This window comes from Leopardus geoffroyi, chromosome D1, assembly GCF_018350155.1.
Source record: "Leopardus geoffroyi isolate Oge1 chromosome D1, O.geoffroyi_Oge1_pat1.0, whole genome shotgun sequence".
Lineage (NCBI taxonomy): Eukaryota > Metazoa > Chordata > Mammalia > Carnivora > Felidae > Leopardus > Leopardus geoffroyi.
This window is the reverse complement of record NC_059329.1, coordinates 11,641,694-11,666,844: the sequence shown is the minus strand read 5'-3', so window position 1 is coordinate 11,666,844 and position 25,151 is coordinate 11,641,694. Positions and strand designations below refer to the sequence as shown.

The 25,151-nt window shown below is 45.5% G+C and overlaps 2 protein-coding genes and 1 non-coding gene across 10 annotated transcripts in view; 2 read left to right on the top strand and 1 right to left on the bottom strand.

Moving 5' to 3' along the window:
* Positions 1-7,780, top strand: part of USP28 (ubiquitin specific peptidase 28) — a 66,670-nt gene extending 58,890 nt beyond the window's left edge. For 4 of the 8 annotated variants that reach the window (XM_045482855.1, XM_045482854.1, XM_045482860.1 and 1 more), the window contains 7 exons: positions 300-395; positions 1,082-1,260; positions 1,371-1,449; positions 2,274-2,353; positions 2,898-3,021; positions 4,970-5,165; positions 6,539-7,780. In XM_045482855.1, the coding sequence (XP_045338811.1) occupies positions 300-395; positions 1,082-1,260; positions 1,371-1,449; positions 2,274-2,353; positions 2,898-3,021; positions 4,970-5,165; positions 6,539-6,714 (930 nt within the window). In that variant the 3' untranslated portion in view covers positions 6,715-7,780. The remainder of the gene's footprint in view (positions 1-299; positions 396-1,081; positions 1,261-1,370; positions 1,450-2,273; positions 2,354-2,897; positions 3,022-4,969; positions 5,166-6,538) is intronic. The other 4 variants (XM_045482857.1, XM_045482856.1, XM_045482859.1 and 1 more) reach the window with 1 other exon arrangement.
* Positions 7,781-11,323: 3,543 nt separating this feature from the next.
* LOC123602771 lies at positions 11,324-11,427 on the top strand. The gene has a single exon (XR_006714549.1). It is a non-coding gene; the product is annotated as a U6 spliceosomal RNA (small nuclear RNA).
* Positions 11,428-22,112: 10,685 nt separating this feature from the next.
* Positions 22,113-22,799, bottom strand: CLDN25 (claudin 25). The gene has a single exon (XM_045486874.1). It carries the CDS (start codon positions 22,797-22,799, stop codon positions 22,113-22,115), a length of 687 nt encoding a protein of 228 aa, XP_045342830.1.
* Between the last annotated feature and the right edge of the window lie 2,352 nt (positions 22,800-25,151).

The following is a 25,151-nucleotide window of genomic DNA, read 5'->3' as shown; positions in this document are numbered from 1 at the left end:
ACCTGTAATTTAACTTGATTCTTCAGCAGTCGCCATTTGTAGATATTTTCAGATATCCGTCTTAATTCATCAGCAAAATTAGAATACATAGGAACAGCCTGTCTTGGGCAAAGTCCCGACATGCTGTGCAGGGACGGGGCTGTGGGTGTGCATGGGGGGCAGGTGCGCAGATCTGGGCTGGCCACGGGCACGCTGCCCCACTTTGCTTCAGCCGCCCACTCGCCTCTCTGTCACTCAGTCTTCTTTTGAACTTTTCTTCTCTCCTTTTTCTCTCCATGTTGTGTGCCTTCTTGTGGTAGGTGATGCTGAGCCCTGCCATGCAAGGGGTCATCCTGGCCATAGCTAAAGCCCGTCAGACCTTTGACCGAGATGGGTCTGAAGCAGGGCTTATTAAGGTATCTCTGTTTGTTTTTTTTTTTTTAATCTAATATCCTTACACCACAAGTATCATAATAATGGAGCCGTAATTCTATTAGATGGTAAAAAAAATGGGATGAAGTATGTTTTTCTTTAACACTTAAAACTCCACTTCCGGTATTGCACCACCGACAGCGCCCCCTCTCGGGGTGAACGCAGCCTTGGCAAGCTGTGCCCAACTGGATCACAACTAGCCTGGAGGGCTGGTCGTGGTCCTTAGGAGATCTCCATTAATAGAGCTGCCTCTGTGGTGTGAGGGCCATGATAGAAGATGATCTAGGAAAGCAGGCCCTGCTTTTTAAGGTACCTGAGTAAAACGTAAGGTACTTGAATAAATTGCATTCATGTGAATTTTTAAAATTCAGGTCCTTGGAACTCCAGGATACGCCCAAACTCATTAGAACGAAATACTTGTTTTCCTTAGAATTTTATGCGAGAGACAAATTTCTTACGAGCCCAGTGCGTCTGCGGTGCCACGGCAAGTTTTAGCCCTCCTGACAGGCAGACAAGTCCCAGGTTCCATACTTGCCTCTGTAATTCCCCAATAGGAGCTCTTTCAAGTCTTCTTGGAGTTCTGCAACACCTCTCTAACGTAGCCATCGGGTTGTGGGAGCGGAAGGCCACAGCGCCCCCTCTTGCTCACTGCCGACCTTGTCGTCAACAGGCATTCCACGAAGAGTACTCCAGGCTCTACCAGCTGGCCAAGGAGACACCCACGGCCCACAGCGACCCTCGGCTCCAGCACGTGCTTGTCTACTTTTTCCAAAATGAGGCGCCCAAGAGGGTGGTGGAACGGACCCTCCTGGAACAGTTTGCAGATAAAAATCTCAGCTACGATGAAAGGTGAGGAGGGAAACGCGCAGGCGCACCACCCACCGCTTCCGGCGCGAGCCCCTCCCACCCCTGCCGGGAAGGCCGCGCCTCTCACTGCTCTCTGACCTCGGCCCACCCAGGTCCATCAGCATCATGAAGGTGGCGCAGGCCAAGCTGCAGGAGATTGGTCCAGAGGACATGAATATGGAAGAGTACAAGGTGAAGTCTCCTCTTTAAGTGTGCTAAACAAAAACATCAACTCTTGAGGCAAAACGTAACAATTTTGTGTTATCACAGACTGACTAGCCTCCACCCGCTCCCCCCAGAAAACCCACAATTGGGTGCCAATGGATAAATGAGCTCTAACCCTCAGAGTAGCCGGTTTCTTTGTTCGATTCTTCTATTGGAGTAACTTAATGCTTCCTTTCCGTTTAATACCTGCTCCAGCCTTGGACCCAGGCAGTAAAATTCTTGATTCATGGTTTGGTTTCTTGTAAAATAATACTGTTTGCTAGTATTTCTGTATTCCAAATGAAACTTCTGTGCGTAAAAATGCGTACATAACTGCAAATTTCCCAAAAAAGCAGTGTGTTAGAAGGAAAACAGTGTTCTGTGACACCTAACGGGGTCCCACTGCACCCCATTGAGCTCAAGTGCTCTTCTGAATGACTGGAACAGCCTTGTCCTTCCGTGTCCCCTGCACACGCACGGTTTTGTCAGAACCTGAGAGGCATCTGTTGAAACCAGAACTGCAGGACTTTGACAGGGGTGTTGGAAATGAGAATAATAAACTCTAAAGCTCCTGTGAAATAAATATTTCTGTTCCTCAGGAAGTAATAGCTCACTGAAAATGAAGGTCAGCAGTGGGCTTTTGTTGTAAATGTTGAACACATCATTATCGAAAAGCTTTTGTGTTTGTTGTGTTTGTGCCTGGCCATACGTGCTCAATAAATATTTGTATAGAGTTTAAAACTTAGTGTGGTGGGAAGTGTAGAGAAAGTTCCTGGTGACCATCATCGCTAATGGTAGTCATTCCTTTGCAGAAGTGGCATGAGGATTATAGTTTGTTTCGAAAGGTGTCTGTGTATCTCCTCACGGGTCTGGAACTCTACCAAAAAGGAAAGTATGTTGACCTTTTATGTCTCTCAGATTGTTGGTCAGGGCACTGTTACCTGCTGGTGGCCACCCGGGAACAGAGAGAACCATAGCCATGTGTTCCCTCCCTTGTCCCACGTGGCAGGGCACCTCTGCTTTTCCCACTGTTTTACTAACCATCACATGTGGTTTTTCATCCTTTACGTAGTGATAGATACATTGGTGAAAAGACGTAATGGCCAGATTTTCTCTGTGATAAAGATGAACTCAGAAAATGAAGTTTAGAGTTGTCACGGACCGTAGTCAGCATGCAGTCCCCTTCTCTGGTTTAGAGTTGAAGAAAATGGAAAGCCAGGGAAGTTTCACGATTGGCCTTGGGTCTCTTGGCCAGTCTGTAGAAGGGCAGAGACTGGCTGCAGTCAGAGTATCCCACGCTGCCTCTGTCCTTAGGACAGTTATTTTTCCATAATTGGAGCTACAGAAATTTTTGTGCTGGGGAACAGAGAGGCCTGAGCCCTAGATTTTGGAGAAAGAAGGAGCACTCAGCTGTCATTTATCCACCATTTTCTAAGGTACCAAGAGGCACTCTCCTACCTGGTATATGCCTACCAGAGCAATGCCGCCCTGCTGACCAAGGGGCCCCGCCGGGGGGTGAAGGAATCCGTCATCGCTTTGTACCGACGAAAGTGCCTTCTGGTTTGTACTGTTTGTGTAAAGCCTTATGATTTTTATTATTTTCTTGTCTTTACCTCTGCTCCTTGAAGCCGTGAAGAAATACGACTTAAAAAACAAAATAACCTTGGGTAGGTTGTAGATTTTTCTAAACTCTTAGGAGTAGTTGTACATTGAACCAGATTATTTTAGGTCACTTAAATGAATATAATTCTTCTTCAACCCCCGAGAGAAGCTAGGATGACAATCAGTTATCCTTTTTTCTGTGCCCTCTATGTACACCTGCATTACACGGTTTACTGCATTGCTTCTCTAGTGGATTGAGAGTTCGTTGAACACAGACCCTTTTCTTATTTCTTTTTGTGTGTTTTATTGTAAAGATTTTATTTTTTTTAAGTGATCTCCCCACCAAACGTGGGGCTCGAACTCAAAACCCTGAGATTAAGAGTTACATGCTTTACCCACTGAGCCACCCCTCACAGATCCTTTTCTTATTCAGCTGTTTTCTCTGTGTCTGGCACATCGTAAGACTGTAATAGATGTGTCTTGAAGAAATGCAGTGTTTTTTCTGTGTTCCCTGCTAAGCTAAAAGATGAGAATTTGGTGATTTCTAAGAAACTCCTCCTCCCTCTCCCCCTTTTTTTTTATGTTTATTTTTGAGAGAGAGAAACCATGAGCAGGGGAAGGACAGAGAGAGAGGGAGACAGAGGATCCGCAGTGGGCTCCTTGCTAACAGCCGACAGCCCGATGCAGGGCTGAAACTCATGAGCTGTGAAATCACGATCTGAGCCAAAGTTGGACGCTTAACTCACCGAGCCACCCAGGTGCCCCGAGACTGCAGTTTTGTTTTGTTTTTTTTTTTTTTAAGATACAAATTATAAGAATTGGTCCTGCTGGGGCACCTGGGTGGCTCAGTCAGTTAACTGTTTGACTCTTGATCTCAGGGTTGTGAGTTTAAGCCCCATGTTGGGCTCTGTGCTGGACATGAAGTCTACTTAAAAAAAAAAAAAAAAAAAAATTAGTCCTGCTGTTCTGTTAATATCACTGTCCTACAACACTGAAGATCTAACCTGGCCTGTTTTGCATTTGGCAGTCATGGGGAATGGCAGACCCATATCCCCTCTGCCTATCCAAGGGTTTATATAGTGCTCGTCCTTCAGAGATCTGTAGAGGGGTGGCTTGCCTTCTGATTGTGAGCTTGCATTTCTTCCTGACACCCAGCAGGATTGCCCTTCCCGGGAAGAGCTGGGCCAGCATTCCTGCCACTGCCTTGTTACTACCAGATGGAGGAGATTCAGTCATGATGTGTATTCATCTCAAGATTTTCATTTTCTGATTTATACCTTGATTTCCGTATCAGTTATAGGTTGTGGTAGGGCATTTTGAAGCTAAAAGAAGGGCCTTGTAGATTTGATGGATCTGAATTTTATTAGAGCCATGCTTTTATGTTTGAAATCACCAAATACAGTTTGCATGTCCTACTCAGCTTCTGCAGGTGGGTGGTAACAGTGATTTGGGTTCTTTCCATCACTGGCTCTCAGCATTCAGCAGGCATCACAATGACATAGGGAGCGTTCCCTCCTTGGACTGTCAAACCAGAGGCTCTGGGGAGGGGCCCGGGGCATCAGCATGTCTTCTGCAGGTGATTGTGGTGCTCAGTGGAGATCGAGAGCCATTGAATAGGCCTTTTAGTCGAAGCATGTGTTAAGCAAGACCTGGACTTGTAAGTTTAGGTAAGTGGGTCACAGACTTTGCTACATTAGAATCGCCTTGGGAGCTTTTAAAAATCCCAGTGCCCCAGTCACCTGCATACTAGTCAAATCAGTGTATCTAGGATGGGGCATCAGTAGTTTTTAAAATTCCCAGGAAATTCCAATATGCAGTAAAGTTTGGGAACCGTTTGTTTAGGCTCTTCTAAAATAGGTATTTATCCTTTTCAGACACCGCCCCCCACTCTGCCTTTTATCTATAGGAGCTGAATGCCAAGGCAGCTTCTCTCTTTGAAACAAACGACGACCACTCTGTAACAGAGGGCATTAATGTGATGAATGAGCTGATCATTCCCTGCATTCACCTTATCATTAATAATGACATCTCCAAGGATGACCTACATGCCATTGAGATCATGAGAAACCATTGGTGCTCTTACCTTGGACAAGATATTGCGGGTATGTTGTTGTTAGCACTTGGAATAAATTCTTTCTATTTTTTTTTTTTAAGTTTATTTATTTATTTTGAGAGAGACAGAGAGAGTGCAAACAGGGCAGGGCAGAGAGAGAGGGAGGGTCTCAAGCAGGCTTCTTGCTGTCAGTATAGAGCCCCATGCAGGGCTTGAACTCCCACAACTGTGAGATCATGACCTGAGCCCAGATCAAGAGTCGGACACTCACTGACTGAGCCACCCAAGCCCCGCCTCACTTGCAATAATTTCTAAGGCTCTTGAGACTTTTAGAAATTACAGTGCTTTTACTCAATAGCACTGGTTATCAAACCTTTTTAAAGGATTATTGAAGCATCGAAGTTGGTTGGAAGTGGCTCTGCTCTACTGAAACAAGGGACAGGATCCTAGGCCTCTGTCCCTCTTAACCTTCCTTCACCTCCTCTGTGGCTGCTGAAGACTTCACAAGCAGCCCAGAAGTCCTGTTAAAAATTTTTCTCCTCTCCAGGGACATCAGACTTGCATTACTTTTTCATCTGTCAAAATCTGAACTCCAATTTTATAGTTTAAAAATCAAAATGTTTATGCACTTTGATTACCTGATGGTGCCATAACTCAATTTTCCTGTGACTTGAAGTTGTAAGACAGAACACCCACTATTAACTGTGATGCCCTTGAGATTAGTAGGATAGCAAATGAAATAGTCTTGCTCGTCCAAAGCATTTTGGAGAGGGGAGCTTAAAACTAGTCATTTTTAGGTGAGTTTGGTAGACTTAGAAAGTTGGTATGTATTCTAATATGAAGCCTCTTGGTTAGTTTCTCACTGATGTAAAGATATTCTATTGACTTATTGAAGTGTTTACATTTACAGTATTAATATGAATTTCCTTTTAACGTCTTGGGTTTTTTTAGACTATGTCTATATATGTGTGTGTGTGTGTGTGTGTGTGTGTGTGTGTGTGTGTGTGAGATATATACCTTTACTTAATGCCATGTGTGCACATTGGTATGCTTTAATCATCGAAGGAAAATACACCATTCTATTTATGGTAGAGAGTAGCCTATCCAGTTTTTCAAATTTTAGAAGGATGGTAGATTAGAAGGCCTGCCAGTGAAATGAATAGGTGGTGTTATCCTGGCACACATCATACGGCTTAAAGCAGTGACCTCACTCTTTGGTATATCTGGCAAGTGGTCTTTGCTCCTGGTTCGGCTTAAAGGAATTGTTATTTGTTGTTAGCTGGCCAGCACAATGCAGTGACCTTCGGGGCTGGGTGATGGATGGACTCTGTGGAAGACCTTCCCATATAGTTGCAGACTTAACTAGTTTTTACTCAGAGATCTGTTTAGCTGTATATGTAACCATCTGCTTTCCCTCCACAGAAAATCTACAGCTGTGCTTAGGGGAGTTCCTACCCAGGCTTCTCGATCCTTCTGCGGAAATCATTGTCTTGAAGGAGCCTCCAACTATTCGACCCAATTCTCCCTATGACCTTTGTAGCCGATTTGCAGCTGTCATGGAGTCAATTCAGGGGGTGTCAACTGTGACAGTGAAGTAAGCCCCCACATGTTCAAGGCCCACTTTGGTCCGTGGCTGCCTGCCTGTTGCACAGAAGTCTGTCATCACAGTGTTTGCCCTGGGGAAGGAATTAGGTGGGAAAGTAAGATTCAGATCCAGCCCCCAACCATGCTCTGCGTGTAAAGAAGGATTGAAAATAAAATTGCACTTTTTAGGTACAGAATCATAAAAGCAATTTCATCACAAAAGACAAGAACCATTGTATTAAGCTATCGAATTACGTCACAAGACCTGAAATGCCTCTTGTACCTACACGCGTGTTCGAATGCTCAAGCTTTTTTGTAACTCTCTTGCCACTTTTAAAATTATCCTGCAGGCATAAATATTTTTGACAGTGGAATACAAGGGTGATCCATCAGAACCTGAACCAGATGAACAGCTACTAGTTATTTTATCAAATACAGATGACATTTCAAAGTTCTAAATGGCAAGAGATGAGAGCTCTGAGCCTCGCCTGTCTCTTGATGGGAGAAGACAAAATGCATTGCTAATGAACTACCGCCCTTCACGTGTGGGTAGAAACCTAAGGGCACGTGGCAGCAAGGGCTGCAAAGTCAAAAGAAAGCTGCCTTTCCTTTCTTCTCTCTCTCTCTCATTTTATATTTTTTAAATAAACCAGAAAACCTCACACTGGGTCCCGAGTGAAAGAAAGGAAAGCAGTAAGGACCTTAGACTGAACGGCGTTGTGAACCGTCACTAAGACAGGAGAGCGTTGGAATTTCAGTAAAAGCTTCTGGCATCCGAAAACTGTCAACAGCAGGTGTCTGAGGCCGCTGCTGGCCCCAAAGAACGTTTGGATGCCCCTCCCCTTTTGTGCTCCGAAAAAAAAATAAGGGGTGAGGGTTTGTAAAAAGAAAAAAAAAAAAAAGAATATATATATGTATATGTAGAGAGAGAACTATCCCCTGTTGACCATTTTTAAAAGGCTCCAGATTGGATATTGTGTTTTAACCAAATTTTAACGTTAATGAGGGAATAGTGGGCGGGAAGCACACTCGATACAACTATGCAGATTTTATAAATGTGCAATAAAAGTATCTGTTGTACCTTTGGTGTCCAGGATGGCCTTCATTTAAGCACACATTTTCTGGAAGTCAGTAAACTCAGTAAGCATTTGTCACGTTCCAGTTTTTCCTCTTTAAAAAAAAAGGTTCTTTTTAATGTTTATATTTTATTTTTGAGGTAGAGACAGAGCAGGATCTGGGGAGGGACAGAGAGAGAGGGAGGCACAGAATCCGAAGGAGGCTCCAGGCTCCTAGCTGTCAGCACAGAACCCAAAGCGGGGCTCGAACTCGTCAACTGTGAGATCACAACCTGAGCCGAAGTTGGACGCTTAACCGACTGAGCCACCCAGGTGCTTCATTTTTTCTTCTTTAAAAGAAAAAAAAAAGCAGATGAAAGGGTTGAGAATCTTGCGGATTCTTGAGCAGCCCCTAGTGGTGGCTGGTGTCCCACACCCCCTTTGCTAGTTGCACTGCACAAAGTGTATCTACTTTGTAATTTAGAAGGCAAAAAAATTATTCGCTTAGGGGCGCCTGGGTGGCTTGGTCGGTTGGGCGTCCGACCGGCTCGGGTCATGATCTCACGGTCCGTGAGTTCGAGCCCCGCGTCGGGCTCTGTGCTGACAGCTCAGAGCCTGGAGCCTGTTTCAGATTCTGTGTCTCCCTCTCTATCTGCTCCTTCCCAGTTCATGCTCTCTCTCTGTCTCAAAAATAAATAAAAGTTAAAAAAAAAAAATAAAAAAAAAAGACATTTAAAAAAAATTCGCTTAAAACCGACCTTCTTACATTTTGACTAAATTAACAGTAGGCAATCCTTTACAGAATTTCAGAGCTGTGTTTGTGTTTCAGAGCTCAATGCGAGGATCGTGGTTTCATGGGAAATTGATCCGTCTTCTTACCCTGTAATTTGCTTCACTGTTTAAAATTCTGGGGGCCACCATTTGCTGTTCACTTTTTTTTTTTTAATTTTTTTTAATGTTTATTTATTTTTGAGACAGAGACAGAGCATGAATGGGGGAGGGGCAGAGAGAGAGGGAGACACAGAATCGGAAGCAGGCTCCAGTCTCCGAGCCGTCCGCACAGAGCCCGATGCGGGGCTCGAACTCACGGACCGTGAGATCGTGACCTGAGCCAGAGTCGGACGCTCAACCAACTGAGCCACCCAGGCGCCCCTGCTGTTCACTTTTTAATCTCTGTCATCACTGAGCCCTGTGCCCAGTTGTATTATTTCACTTTCTGTAACGGCCCTGGGATGATGACGGGGACTGGTCTGTCCAAGGTCATAGATGTTTTAGGCACTAGAGCCAGGACACAAACCTTTGGCAGTCTCACTGCATAGCCTGTGCTTTGAACAACCGTTCAACTTTCCTTGGCGGTCTTGTAAAATCTTTTGGTTTGTACCTTTCCACAGGTGCTACCTTCTGGTCAGTTCTTGGGAATCTATAATTGACCAAGACAGGAACAGATGGACATTTGTATGTTTGGTGTGGGGTAGTTTCTGTCATTTGGAGCCACCCAAACCACCCAGTGGAGTGCTGAGGAGTAATGTCTTTTTTTTTTTTTTTTTAATTTTTTTTTTCAACGTTTTTTATTTATTTTTTTGGGACAGAGAGAGACAGAGCATGAACGGGGGAGGGGCAGAGAGAGAGGGAGACACAGAATCGGAAACAGGCTCCAGGCTCTGAGCCATCAGCCCAGAGCCTGACGCGGGGCTTGAACTCACGGACCGCGAGATCATGACCTGGCTGAAGTCGGACGCTTAACCGACTGCGCCACCCAGGCGCCCCAGGAGTAATGTCTTTTAACTCACTTTCACTGGGTGCTTTGGGTACAGCCTGGTTTCTTAAGGGGTCCACAAACTGCCTCAGGCCAAGAATGGTTTTCCCATGTTTAAAGGATTGTGAAAAAGCAGGATGAGGGCCAGGAAGGTGGTGGGAGGAGAGAGGGAAGAAATGTATTTGACCCTTACCCAAAACGATTTAAGGGTTTGGTCAGGGCACTTGACCTCAGCATAAATTCCCTTGAGACTGGGTTTAGGCTTTCTTTGGCTAGCCAGAATTGCAGCCCTCCTCTGCTTGCATTTGTTAGCTCCTTTCAGAACTCCAACGTGTATGAACTCATTTTTATCCTACCTGCTTCAAGAGAGAAACGTGAAGTACGTACATAGAATAGTTGAAATAATGAATGAACCAGAGGCAAGGACTGAATGAAGGGCTGGGGTATAGCAGAGATGGGATAGAAGGAATGATTCATTGTAGCAGTAGTTTATCCATTTTCATTGCTTGGTTTACTGTATTTCTTTGCATGCCCCTATCTTGCAGTTTATTCTGCTAATTGTCATTTTGGTTTCCAGGTTTTGGCTACTATCTAACACTGCCAGGAGCATGCATGTGCATGTATTTCCATGCACGCACGAATGCATTTCTGTTGGTATGGAACTGTGAGTGGAATTACTGGGCCACAGGGCATGTGGGTCACAAAGGGTCACAGGGATAGATGGCTACATCTTTATTAGGCACTGCCCCACAAGTTCCCAAAGCCATTATGCCAACTGAAACTCCCGTGGTAGTTGGTGAGCTCCTGTTACCCTGTATCCTTGTCAAGATTTGGTTTTGTCAGTATTTTTAATTATAGCCATTATGGTAGATGTGCAAGACTGTTTTAATTTGCCCTTTGCACACTAACGATGTTGAGCATCTCTTTACATGCTTATTGGCCTTTGGCTATTTTGTGCAATACCTAGTTAAGTCTCTTGCCTCCTTGTTTTGTTGGATTTACTGTCTTGCTAACGTATTGATGTGTAAGAACTGTAAAAAAAGATACCCAGTTACGGAAACTTTTTGTATGCATTGCATATATCTTCTGCCACTCTGGTTTTTCGCTCCTGATGGCTTGATGAAAACAAATTTTTATACTGTTAACATCGTCCAATTTACTAATCTTTCCCTTCACGATTAGTTAACGGTATTGTGCCCTGTTGAGGAAATCATTATGTCATGAGGACATTCTGTGTTATCTCCCAGAAGTTTTGCTGTTTGACCTTTCCCAGTTAGCTGACTGACCCCAGTAGCTTTCACTGTGTTTTTCCCAGTACTGTGCCTTTGTCATAAACCACGGGTCTATGTAGGGTTCTGTTTCTGGGCTCTTTTACCTGTTCCATTGGTACGTTTGTCTACTCGTAGCAATATCACACTGTCTTAATTAGTATAGCTTTATGAATCTTGATTTCCAGTACAATAAATCATCCAGTTTTGAATGTCCTAAGATCATCTTGTTTATTCTTAATCTTTTGTATTGCCATATACATTTTAGAATCAGTTTGTCAGTTTCACACATACAGATTTCCAGGGATTTTGATTAGGTTTACAGTGACTATAGATAATTTGGAATTGACATCTTCTAATCTATGAACATTGTATATCCTGCTTATGTAGGTTTTCTTTAATTTCTGTATAAAGTTCTTCCGTATCTTCCATAAATTGATTCCTAGATCTTTGATGTTTTTCAAGGTATTGTAAGTGTTGTCATTTTTGGAGTTACATTTTTAATTGTTTTGTTGCTGGCATCTAAAAACAAATCGATGTTTTTGTGCTTGCTTCAGCAGCACGTATACTAAAATTAGAACAATACCGAGATTAGCACAGCCTCTGCACAAGGATGACACCCAAATTTGAGAAAGAAATTGATATTTTTATATCTACTCTGTATCTAATGACATTGATAAGTTCAGTTGCTAATTCTAATAGTTGATCAGTAACTTTTTGTAAAGATTTTTTTTTCTGTGCACAATTATATTGTCTGTGAATGATGGCTTTTATTTCTTTATTTCAGGTCCTTGCAACATTTATTTTTCTTGCCTGATCACACTTACTAAGACCTCTGGTACAATCCTGAATAGAAATGGTGATACTGGGCATCTTTGTCCCCTAATATCAGGGGGGAAAGTTTTCAATATTTCATCATTAAGTATGCTGTAGGCTTTTTGTAAATTCCATTTATTAGGTAACGAAAGATTCCTTCTATTCCTGTTTTGCAAAGAGTTTTTTAAAAAATTATGAATGGCTGTTGAAATTTATCAAATGTTTTTTTCTAGATCTATTGGAATGATTACGTGGGTCTTTTCCTTTATTCTGTTCATGTGTGAATTATGTTTATTTAAGTGTTAAACCATGTGTTGCCAGAAGACACTGATCATATTTTCATATGTACATGGAATTTTTCATATTTTGTTAAGGATTTTTGCATGTATGTTCATGAGAAAAACTGGCCTTTACTTTTCTTATTACATTCTTGTCAGGGTTTTAGTATCAAGATTATTCTGGCCTTATTGAATGAATTGGGAAATGCTCTCTCATCTGAGATCGTCTGAGCTTAGAATTACATGTTTTTGTAGGCGTGCTTTTCATTATGGTAAAGCAGTCTTTTTGATACCTACAGCATTTTTGGATTTTTTGGGTTACTTCTTCTTGTGTGAATTTTGGAAAATTGTTAGAAATTTGTCCTGTTTCATCTAAAATTTATATTTTACTGGCAGAAAGTTCATAATACCTCATGATTTTCCTTCCTTCCTCCACTTTCCTTTCTTCCTTTTTCTTCCTTTCCTTCCTTCCTCCCTCCCTAGGATCTATGATGTTCTAGTGATGCTGAAACTGGGTGATGTGTATTTTTTTTCTGGTCACTATTTTCAGGGGTTTATTAGGTCTTTTCAAGGAACTATATTTTGCTTTTGTTTACATTTCTTTTTTGTTTGGGTTGGGTGAGGGGGAGTCTGCTTTTTTTTTTTTTAACATTTATTTATTTTTGAGACAGAGAGAGACAGAGCATGAATGGGGGAGGGGCAGAGAGAGAGGGAGACACAGAATCGGAAGCAGGCTCCGTCAGCCCAGAGCCCGACGCGGGGCTCGAACTCACAGACCGTGAGATCGTGACCTGAGCTGAAGTCGGAGGCTTAACCGACTGAGCCACCCAGGCGCCCCGAGGAGGGGGGGGGGGGGTCTGCTTTTTTAATGGAAAGCTCTTCAGCAGTGGTTCTTAACCTCGGCTGCCAGTCCAGGATCATCCGTGTCACAGTAAAACAACAGCGGCTGGCCTTCAACCCTGCAGATCCTGACTTGTTAGATTTGGGCTGGGACCCCGTTGCTTGTGTTTAGAAGGGCATCACAGGTGATTCTGATGTACAGGCACAGCTGAGAGCCACTCCTTCAAAGAACATCTGTGCCTGCTAAGGAAGTGGCTTTTACGTTGTCGCCCACACCCCGAATTCTTTGGTCTTACAAAAAAAGCTCTAGTGGGGCGCCTGGGTGGCGCAGTCGGTTAAGCGACCGACTTCAGCCAGGTCACGATCTCGCGGTCCGTGAGTTCGAGCCCCGCGTCGGGCTCTGGGCTGATGGCTCGGAGCCTGGAGCCTGTTTCCGATTCTGTGTCTCCCTCTCTCTCTGCCCCTCCCCCGTTCATGCTCTGTCTCTCTCTGTCCCAAAAATAAATAAACGTTGAAAAAAAAAAAAATTTAAAAAAAAAAAAAGCTCTAGAACCTCCTTCAGTGAGAGTTTACAGGCTTTCATGTTTTCTGGACGAGTGTGTTTTGGCACTCCTCATGTTGAACTCGACTCTGATAGAGATATCGAAAATATAGTTCTTGTAATTCACCTTCCTTTTAATTCCCATAAACACATCAGTTCCCTAAAGTTTGCTCGTAGGCTCAGCTTCTCAGCTATTTGGTCATTACAGTACTTTTTTCTGAACGTTGAAAAAAAATTTCCCAAATCTTTCTAAGTTGTTGGACAATAAACTGAACTATTAATCTACTGCAAGGAAGAGTAGAACTGGCTTAAGAGATTTTCAGGACCGTTTCCATGTCTTCCTCCTTTCAACACTGTGGCTTGCTACACTGCCCATCAGGCTGTTCGCAGGTTATGATGACCTCTCAACCTTCTGTGGACCATTTATAAGCAGGTGAATGGGTCCTACAGGACAGAGACCTGGTCTCTCCCCTTGTCAAAAATAAGATAATAAGCCTGATTGCTCTTGTTACATCAGGTGGACCAGAAACTGTGATGATAAGCAACGGACAAGAATATTAACTTTGAGTAGGAATAGAGGCTAGACCTTCCATAGAATGTAGGCGACTTGGGGGGCGCCTGGGTGGCGCAGTCGGTTAAGCGTCCGACTTCAGCCAGGCCACGATCTCGCGGTCCGTGAGTTCGAGCCCCGCGTCGGGCTCTGGGCTGATGGCTCAGAGCCTGGAGCCTGTTTCCGATTCTGTGTCTCCCTCTCTCTCTGCCCCTCCCCCGTTCATGCTCTGTCTCTCTCTGTCCCAAAAATAAATAAACGTTGAAAAAAAAATTAAAAAAAAAAAAAAAAGAATGTAGGCAACTTGGAATTGATATGTCGGCACGAAAGTGGTGCCCAGGAACCAACAGTAGTCATTCTTCAAAACTGAATGTATGTTGGTCCCAGTGCTAAAGCAGACATGGAAGCGTGGCCCGTTCTCTGTCTAGAGTCCTGATGGTGGGCTAGATGTGTCCTTGCATGCCAAAGACGGTCTTCTCAAGGTGGCATGCAGGTTTTAATAGTAACAGAATTCCCAGTGATGGCCAGAAAGTAGCATGGTCATTCACTAAGTCACCCTGACTATCCCTGCATAAGGAATAGCCGGATCTCCTCCACGAGTTGCACAGGTTTCCAGCTTTCCAGACTCACAAATCACGGCAGAATCGGTGTCTCTTCTAAGAAGATGTTTCATGGAAAGAATATTGACACTGGAATCTGACACACCTGAGCTCAAATACTGGCTGAACGTGTTTTCCTGGTCTGTGAAACAGGAAAATACTTACCTCGTAGTTAATGTTTTAAGAGTCAAGGACAAAATAGATGTAGCAGTGACTCAGTGTGAGCAGAGCCCTGGATGCAGTTCTCATGGGGAAACTTGTCACAGGATGAGAATTTTAAGGGCTGGCCAGACCTGTGCAGGGCTCACAGGTCGGTTCTAAATAATCGGGGCGTACGTAGATATCCAGAGGGTTATGGGTCTCTGGCAAGTGGAAGTGTTCATATTGGCCAATCTGACTGGCAGAGAGAAATGTTGAAGGGATAGTACCTCATGCTGGATAGAAACATTACAGTGTCTTCTGCCTGATTCTTCTCCTGTTTTAGATACATTTTTTTCTTTAATTGTGTTATCGAAAAGCTTGAGCTTGGTAAGCTACAGGGAGTCAATTGTTTTCTTTTTGTTTCCATTGCCACCTTCCATTATGATCCTATGGATCCTGTTTCCCTGCCCCTGACAGCATCTCAGGAAGATTGCATAGCTGTACTGTCATGTGGGAGCCTTAAAACAAAGATTTGCATGTATTGCAGAGTCTGGACCCATCTAGACCAGTTCGGTCATTTGTTTTTTGGGCACTTCTCCCCTCACCTTAGTCCAGGCCTTGGCCCGATGGTCAGGAGCTAGCAGTAAGGAAGGGGCCACAGGATGTTGTTCCTCTCCCCGCTGCTCTGTGCCTCTCCTCACCCCCAACTCCTGGCTCCCCTAGAGCCTGAGGGAGGAGGCTTTATAGGAGAAGGCAAGGGATGTTGTCTACTTTAAAAAACAAACAAACAAACAAACAAACAAACAAACAAAAAACAGTAATATTCTCCTGGTTCTCAAATGTCCTTTGTTAGGTCAGGAATGCAATTACTAGCTCTTGTGTGAGGTATTTTATGTGTTCTCCAGACAACCCTGTAGAAACCTCCGCACTGTCCTTTGATGTGGCTTTTGGACTTCCTGGCTGACTTACAGACCTTCTAAGCTCTTGGTTAAGTCATTCGCCCCTCCCAGCAGTGCTCTGGGACAGTGTCACCCAGACTGGCTCCCCTGCATCCACTTGGGCTGTGGAAAGCTCACCACCCGCCCCACAGAGGCCAAGTGCAGGTGCTGCCATCATGCCCTGCTCTGGCCAGCCTCCTGATTCAGACTGCCCTCACTGGGTACCAGGCACCCTTCTCTGTGCCTCTGCAACACAGGTCAGGTTTTCTCAAGAACTTTCTTGGACACCATCCTGAGGGCAGCAGGCGTGGGCCTATGCAGCTTCCGCAGCTCAGCAGGGGTGGGGTGGGTGTGTTTCAGGCTGTCTGCCCTGCTAGAAACAGCTCCCATCTCTGCATGGTTCTCTCGAGGTCCATCTCCACCCTGTTCTCACACGGAAGGGTTGAGAACATCACCATACCCGCCCCCCACCAACTGTTAAGAATTCCCTTCCAGGAATCCACCTAATGAATCTGTGTGCTTCATTTATATAGGCTGTTGGGTGTGGCGCTGGCCATCTCGGCCCTTTCTTGGAAGCAGTGTATTAGCCCCTGTCTCTAGAATTGGGGGCACGTAGCACCCATGGGACTTGACTTTGAGGCTTTGTTAAAAATTCTGAGCAACAGAGAAGTCTAATCTACATTCTATAAATGTGGATGAAATAGCAAGAATGGCTTAAAAAATAAGTCCATCAATCAGTAGAGTGGAAAGTGACCTCCAGCTTCTTTGATTCTATGTTTGAGGCCAGTGACTACAAACATTTTCCTAACTCTGAGTGTCCTTTGTTCTCATCCTGGCTGCTAAGACACATCTCCTGTCCAGAAGCTCATGAAACTACCTCTGACTTCTCTCCCATCCCCAAATGTGTCTAACCCACATTGGCTTCCCTTAGGACTTCTTCCTCTAGAGTATTGGAGTCTTGGAGGCCCAGAAGGGTAACAGATGGGTATTAAAAAAAATTTTTTTTTAACGTTTATTTTTTTTTGAAGGAGAGAGAGAGTGAGCAGGGGAGGGGCAGAGGAGAGGGAGACACAGAATCTGAAGTAGGCTCCAGGCTCTGAGCTGTCAGCACAGAGCCTGATGTGGGGCTCAAACCCACGAGCTGTGAGATCATGACCTGAGCTAAAGTCAGATGCTTAACTGACTGAGCCCCAGATGAGTATTTTAATAGGGACCTTCTGGAATGCCTTGTCTGCTGATGGCGAGGTTTTCAGACCCAAAGGCAGCCTGGTGGGGAGGATAGCACTGAGGCATCAAATCTGGTGAGTCCCTGAGTTTCTTTCTTACAGTGTGTGCACATAATCAAAGCTTTTGACTTGAAATTCCGATTGACTGGTGTCCTTTGCTGTTTCTAATACACATGACAACACACCTCTCCATGTGTAGCCACAATAAAGAAGTGTTTTTCATGTTAGAATAATTTGCTGCAAGTCTACATGAGAAAAGGCTGAGTTGAAGCCAAGACTTAATTAGTTCTATTTTTATCTCTCATTATTTTCCCTACAAAGTAGGTAGATGAAAACTGTGGCAGTTTTAAGTGAAAAGCATCTTCTTCCTCTAAAAGTGGATTCACATCCCTGTCTGGGAATGACATGCTGTTGATTATTTGGGAATCAATCAACAATTCTCATCCCCATTTAAAAAATGCTGCTGTGTCCTTGATAGGGAAAGTTAGGAAGACAAAATATTTTCTTAACAAATATTTAGTGTGTGGTGTGTGTGTGTGTGTGTGTGTGTGTGTGTGTTTCCATTGGAGGACATGATCACACACTGGTGATAAATATCCCATTAGCACCTGCAAACATGGGATTGGGACAAAGGCTGGGAGCCACCAGAAGGAACAGGTGAGCCACCTGGCAGTAAAAACCCTATGTTTAGGCCTCAACAAAAGCACAAAGGACGAGATTTTTCTTTGTAGTTCTTTGGTTTTTCCTTCTGCTTCATTGCTAATTTTTCCCTTGGTCTGGTGGATTATCTCAGCAACCCAACTTTAAGAAGCAACAGGATGGGGTGAAGAAAGACTGCCCTGATGTTGAAGCCCTGGGTTCAAGTCCTGACCAGGTAATTACTCACCATGGGCATGTTGCCTAAATTTTCTGGATCTCAGTTTCCTCATTAGCAAACCAAATAATATCTGCTCTCCCAACCTCCAAAAAACCTCTCAAGATGTGTTTAATAATATTGCCAAGATACGTGGAAGTGTCTTGTAAACTCTTACTCCCTACACAATCGTGTGATCAGGGAAACGGTGTGGGGGTGAGGTGTTAGAGGAGAGGGAGCGGGTACAGCTGTGGTCACCTGGGGGCTGAGTTCCAACTCTTGGCCACATGCTTGGCTTCCTGTGGTCCTGAAGGTAGAGAAAGTGTCCCATAATATGACCTGTAGGCTCTGCAAGTCTGGCTGCTTCCTACCTCACTCGCCTTGCCCTCTACATTTTTCTTTCTCCAACCAGAACTGCTGTCCATCCTTCAGCTTTTACCCAATTATTGCTTCTTTAGGGTATCCATGCGGGACTCCCGGCTAGGCTACAATTTCTCCTGTTGCGTGATCTTACAGAAGCACATAACTTTCCAAATTTGTAAGGGTTGTTGTGGTGACCATTTCCCTTTATTTAAGTGATTTCATATTAGTATTTGTCTCCCCTATTTGCCTAGACGAGGGGCAGGGATAAATTTTGTCTTTTACCTTTTTATTCCTGGTTCCTAGCCCAATGCCAAGGATATGGTAGGTGCTCCGTGCATATTTGTTAAATGACTGAATGAATGACCGGATGGATGAATGAAGAGATGGATCCATCTTGTAGATCCTGTAAAGATCCAAGGATAACTCGTGGATATTTGAGCCTCACCCCTGAGTGGTCAGCTCTGTCTTCCCAGCATGAAGTTAAGAAATAGTGTGAATGAGTAGTTGGGTGAACAACTATTCTGGTTTGCCCAGGACTGGGCACTTTCAGTGCTAAAGCTAGGAGAGTCCCAGGCAAACCAGGGCAAATTGATTACCCCAACCTGCTACCCCACCTCAGGTTGGTGAAATTGGTATTGGAACCATAGAAAGCCAGAATACAACTGGTGCAAACTGCCCTTTTATGCTCAGAAATGTATTTACCTAGGAGTCATTTGGATTTGTGTACATCGACTGGACATTCACAAAAGGACACATATAAAAGGGAAAGGAGCTTTCTGGAGAAACCATGACTCCCAGAGAGCACCCCACTCTGGGTAAGAAGGTAAACGTTGACGGGCATTAAGGGGGCCCTTTTTGGGATGAGCACTGGGTGTCATATGTAAGAGATGAATCACTGGGTTCTACTCCTGAAGCCAAGACTACACCGTACGGTAACTAACTTGAAAAAAAAAAAAAAAAAAAAAAAAAAGTTGCTGGAGATGAAGTTGCACCTGGGCTGACTCATGTCCTCAGGAAAACAAACCGACGAACCCTGTGTTATTTTTCTGAGGAGGGAACTGTGCTGGGCTATGCCAGCAAACTTGTTTATACTTGTGTTGGGGTGTGTGTGTGTGTGTGTGTGTGTGTGTGTTCTTGCTTGAGCAGCGGCTATCAAGCAGCCAGGGCCATTTTGTCCAGAATGGGAGGCGTCTGAGCACAAGCAGCCCCAGAGCTGAGCAGGCAAAGCGCAGCACCAGCGCTAGGGAGCGGGGTCTCAGTTTTGCAAGCAATCCCGCATGCCTTTGAGCTTGGGGAAGTGACCTCTTTGCGGACACTGGGAGTGAGCACCTTTAGTTATTCTTCTGCAGGAATCGTGGACTCTTTAGACTGAGTAGGGGAGCGGGGGTGGGGGCTGTAGATGGCAGTGAGAGGAACAGGTGCAGCGTGCTTTCACCCGACAGACAGGTTTATGGGTAAGCTTGAGGCTCTTCCTCGAGGACTTGCACAAATGTCTGAGGACGACCTGAGGTGGGTAATGAGGCTGAGGGCCTGCCAGTGGAGGTGGGACAAGCAAAGGCACTCAGGTCGTTGTGAAGGGGACTTCATTTGTAGCCACAACTTGGGTAGCTCGGCTGACATTTGGGTTCCATTTTGAAGGATTTATAACGTGATTTTGCATATGGTGGAAGTGGAAGACATTGCTGAGAAGCTGATAATTCTGTCCACGTACATGCCCACATTGGGTAGATCTTAGGCACAGCCATTCTGGGGTAATCAATTTGCCCTGGTTTGCCTGGGACTCTCCTAGCTTTAGCACTGAAAGTGTCCAGTCCTGGGGAAACCAGAATAGTTGTTCATCCAACTACTCATTCACACTATTTCTTAACTTCACGCCGAGAAGACAGAGCTGACTGCTCACAGCCCCATAACGTAGCAGAAACAAGAGTATGTCTTCCTCTGGGATATTAAGAATCCTCAAAACTGGGGCACCTGGGTGGCTCAGTTGGTTAAGCGTCCAACTTCAGCTCAGGTCATGATCTTGAAAGAGCAGACCTAGGCCGGCTGACTAGTGACTATGTCCCCGACATGGCCGCAGAAAGAAGTTCCTGCTCAAACCTCAGACCATGCATCCCCCCCTTGAGTAACTTATGTTTTCTAAGAAAGCAGGCTACCGATTGATGCATTCCTCCGAAGTCTGAGGTGGGAGGAAGGGGAGTGTGAGAGGCGTGGAAAGTGTGAGTAGAAGAGGGAGGGCTTCTCTCAGGTAGGGGCCAGAGGCAGGAGCCCTCAACCCTGTCCAGGCTTAGAATGACCTGAGAGCATTTTAATAACTGACCCCTCCCCAAACCAATTAAATCAGAGTCTCTGGGGATGGTGTTTGGTGCTAGGTATTTATATAGCACAGCAAGGCTGACAGCCAATGGTTAATAGGTGACCAGTGAGAAATGTTCTGTATACACTGAGGCCAAACATGTTAAACAACCTCAGACACAGTGGTTCTTAAACTTCAGGTGCATCAGAATCTCCTGGAAGACTTGTTCAAACACAGATTGCTGAGCCCCACCCCCAGAGTTTCTGATTCAGTGGGTCTGTGACCACCAGGCCCAACATTTGCATTTTTAACAAGTTCTAGGTGACGCTGATAATTGCTGATCTGGGACCACACTTTGGCAGCCAATCGGCTGAGGCCACGACCCTTCCCCAGCCAATCGGCTAAGGCCATGATCCCTATAAAACCTTTGTGCTTTTGAAACCCGCGCTCTCTCTCCCTCTCCCTCTCCCTCTCCCTCTCCCTCTCCCTCTCCCTCTCCCTCTCCCTCTCCCTCTCCCTCTCCCTCTCCCTCTCCCTCTCCCTCTCCCTCTCCCTCTCCCTCTCCCTCTCCCTCTCCCTCTCCCTCTCCCTCTCCCTCTCCCTCTCCCTCTCCCTCTCCCTCTCCCTCTCCCTCTCCCTCTCCCTCTCCCTCTCCCTCTCCCTCTCCCTCTCCCTCTCCCTCTCCCTCTCCCTCTCTCCCTCTCCCCCTCCCCCTCTTCCTCTCCCCCTCCCCCTCCCTCTCTCCCCCTCTCTCTCTCTCCCTCTCCCTCCCTCTCTCTCTCTCTCCCCCTACCTCTCCCTCCCTCCCTCTCCCCCTCCCTCTCCCCCTCTCCCCCTCTCCCTCCCTCTCCCTCCCTCCTTCCCTCCCTCCCTCCCTCTCTCCCTCTCCCCCTCTCCCCCTCTCCCTCTCTCCCTCTCTCTCCCTCTCCCCCTCTCTCCCTCTCCCCCTCTCTCCCTCTCCCCCTCTCTCCCTCTCCCCCTCTCTCCCTCTCCCCCTCTCTCCCTCTCCCCCTCTCTCCCTCTCCCCCTCTCTCCCCCTCTCTCTCCCTCCCTCCCTCCCTCTCTCTCTCTCTCCCTCTCCCTCCCTCTCCCTCTCCCTCCCTCCCCCCCTCCCCCTCCCCCCCCCCCCATCTCACTACTGCGGCAGTGCAGGTAGGGGATTGAGCTCGAGCTAGCTCGAATAAAGGCTCTTTGCTTTTGCATCGGACTCGGCTCCCTGGTAGTCTTTGGGGATCACGAATTCTGGGCATAACAGTCTCATGTTTCGTGGGTTCCAGCCCCACATCGGGCTCTGCACTGACAATCTGGAGCCTGCTTAGGATTCTCTCTGCCCCTCCCTAGCTCGTGCACTTTCTTTCCTTCAAAATAAATAAACTTAAAAAAAAAAAAAGGAATCTACAAAATCACGAAGATATATTGTGAAGCTCCCCTTCAAATTGTGTGCCAGAGGCAGAAAATGAACACAAACAAGGAAGCTTCCTATCTTAAGAGGCTATCCTGGGCCAATAATTCATTTTCATTTGCCAAGACATATTCTCTAGCATTTCTATTTATATCTGCAGTGGCTATTCACACTAGATTTTCTAGGATGGAGCCAATTTTGCAATATATTTTCCTTAGTAATGAATCAAGTACATAATTAATGTTATGAGTTTAAGAGCATATTATACAAGTAAAATCTAAGTCAGAAACATGTTTGCTAGAAAACGATGCCTTGATTTTTCATTCTCAAATTAGGATCACTATATCACCATGATAGTCAAATCCTTATCAAGTTGGGACAGCGACTACCACCCCCAAATGAGGAAAATATATAGAAGGTGGTAAAGAAGAAGGAAGGGAAAGGGTTCTACTGACATTCCTTTATTCCGGAGATTCCTTGGCAAAAGCAGGTCCTATATGAACAGGTTCCTAGGTCTTGGTGTTAGATAGAAGGAGTCATTGGACTCATTTGCTGGGGCACAGAACGGCGGGGCTCTAGGGCCAGCCATCTGGAGAGAGGGCACGTCTTCTTTTCCCAGACAGGCTGAGAAGATGAGGAGTAACCCACCAAGGGCCAGGAAAATACCTGCAGCCCAGCCCAGGTAGAGGGCATCTCCAAACTCCCAGCGAGGCACAATCTCAGGGATGCTGTTATCCCAGAAGTCTTGGATCGTGGCGTAGGCTACCCAGGAGACTGGAAAGAGGGTAGTGGCTGAAGCAGATGTTTCCAAAGTCCCTCCCAGGAGGCAGAGCCGCCTCTTAAATACCCATCTGATCCTGTGAAACTGGAAGCATTCGGACCCACAGCCAGAGAGCAGGAGCCCCAGGAGCCCCAGCCCATGGGAGGCTACCATGAGGATTCGGGATACCTGGAGCTCCTGGGGCAGAGACAAGAAGGACTCAAAGGCCTTGCACACGGCAACTTCCTCCTGATTCACGCAGACCTCCCAAAGCCCCATGATCCAGGTCTCCATTTCGTTCAGTTCCAGACTGAGAGTCTTCCACTGGGGCAGGATGGTGGTGACACATGAGCAGACCCAGCCGAAGAGGGAGAGGAGCAGTCCCCCAAGCTGGGCTTTCCCGTGGAAACTCCAGGCCATGGCTGCTCCCACCACGGAGCTAGAAAGTGAGGACAGGCGGCTGGGTGACCGGTGAGCAGGCAGCACTTTGGGGGAGACCCAGTGGAAGGTCTTTCACATTCGCAGAGGGCTCTTGTTTCAGTTTTTAGGCAGCAGCTGAGGCAGGTGCCAGGAGCTTGGCAACACTGGGTTTAGGGGTGTGTCCAAGATGGGATGTGGGCGTGGGTTCTGGGGGAGGGTCCCATGAGAGGCAAAGGAAAGCTAGAGAGTAAGCCATCAGTATCGATTTGATGAGTAAATTCATAAACCTGAAGTTAAAATCACTCCCCAGTTCCGAGAGGATGAGAATGGTGTTTTGGGAATACACACTGATAAGATCTTTCTGGAGGGCAACATGACTTCACATTCTATACTTTTTTTTTTTTTTTTTTTTGAGAGCGAGAGAGAGCACAAGTGAGAGAAGGGGCAGAGTGAAAGAGACAGAGAGAAAGAGAGATGGAGAGAGAGACACACACACACACAGAGACAGAGAGACAGAGAAGCAAGGCTCACTCAAAGCAGGGCTGGAGCTCACCCGAACTCATGAACCATGAGATCGTGAACCATGAGATCATGACCTGAGGTGAAGTCAGATGCTTAAAGAATGAGACACTCGGGCTCCCCGAATTTCATACTTTTAAATACACACACACTTTGACGCAGCACCTTACCTCCAGGAACTTACCCCAATTTATTGCGAATATATGCAAAGATTTATGAAAATGTCCATTGAAATATTATTAATGATTGCACACTTTGGTTAGTACTAGGTAGCCATTTGAAAGTGATGTAGAAGAAACTTCAGTGACACGAAAAATATTTTTGATTCGTTAAGTGAGACCAGCAAGTGACCAGTTTTTATTTCCCTATTTGTGCTTGTCTATGTACTTTATACATTTGATAAGTTTACCATTTAATATTTTTGTAAGCAGAAAAAAAAATAGAAAATGCCCCATTCAATGAACCTATCCAGACCCAGAATATACCAGGAGGGAAGCGCTCTCTCCCCATTCTCCTACTGCTGAAGGACAGCAGCTATAATGAGTGGTGGCCATACCAGCTTCCATACTCCTATTTGCTGCTGCAAAGAGGCAGGTTTGGACAGGAAAGGAGATAATGTGCATTTACTGAGAATGGCTACATGCCAGACTTCTGACTAGATACTTTATCCTTATTTAATTTTCACACCGCCACTGCGAGGTACATGGTGGGCAACTTGCCAAGGTCCCCCAGCTGGTAAACAACAGGTCCAGCTCCTGAGCCAGGGGACTCAGACTGTGACACTTCATGTTTCTGTCTCCAGGCTACAACGGTGATTCCTCCTGCAATGTGCATGCACACTGGTGACACAACATGTGGGGTAGGGGGTTAATCTTTATGGCAACACACAGAAGAAAATCGGGACTTTTTTTAAAGTGTATTTATTTATTTTGAGAGAGACAGAGCGAGCGGGGGAGGAACAGACAGAGAGGAAGAGAGAGAGAATCCCAAGCAGGCTCTGTGCTGTCAGTGCAGAGCCTGATGAGGGACTCGAACCCATGAACCATGAGATCATGACATGAGCCCAAACCAAGAGACAGACGCTTAACTCACTAAGCTACCTAGATGCCCCCAAATTGGGATTTCTTATAACGAAGACAAATGTTGACCAATGTATTTCCCTATTCATATTTTAACCTCCTGATTGCCCTGTGGTGCACCAGGAAGCAGGGGTGTTGGGGGGGGGAGAGTGAGGATGAGTATCTAAGGAAACACCACCTTGACATTATCCGAATGATGTCTCAATACAGCCTGATCAGATTACCAGTGGTGTGGGGGTGGAGGGAGGTGAAGGCTCTTGAAGGCTCTCTTTTTCTTTCGTGTTTTATTATAGGAAATTTCAAACACATACACAAGTAGAGCAAATGGGTAAAGAAATTTCATGTCCTACCACCCAGCTTCAGAAATGATCCCCACCTGCCAATCTTATTTTATCCATACCTGCATCCACCATCCACATCCCTCCCTTCACACTATTTTGAACCAAATGGGGTGCTTTTATAACAACCACATGTTCTAACCAACACAATGGCAAAATATTATGGATCCCTGGAAATGCTGCCTGCTTGTGCTATGTTCATCCAGATTGGTGTCTGATGTTTTGACTCCTGAAAACAGGCATGTCACATGTGTATGAGCTCAGGACGGATTCTCTCAGATACTGCTCCTTATTTCCTTGCCTTTTTTTCAGAGCCCTTTCTTGACCATTTGTGGCCATCTGTGAGTTGGAAGACACGTAAACCATGATAAGTGTGAACCAGGTAGGAGGTCAGGTTGGTGAGGGAAAACAGAACC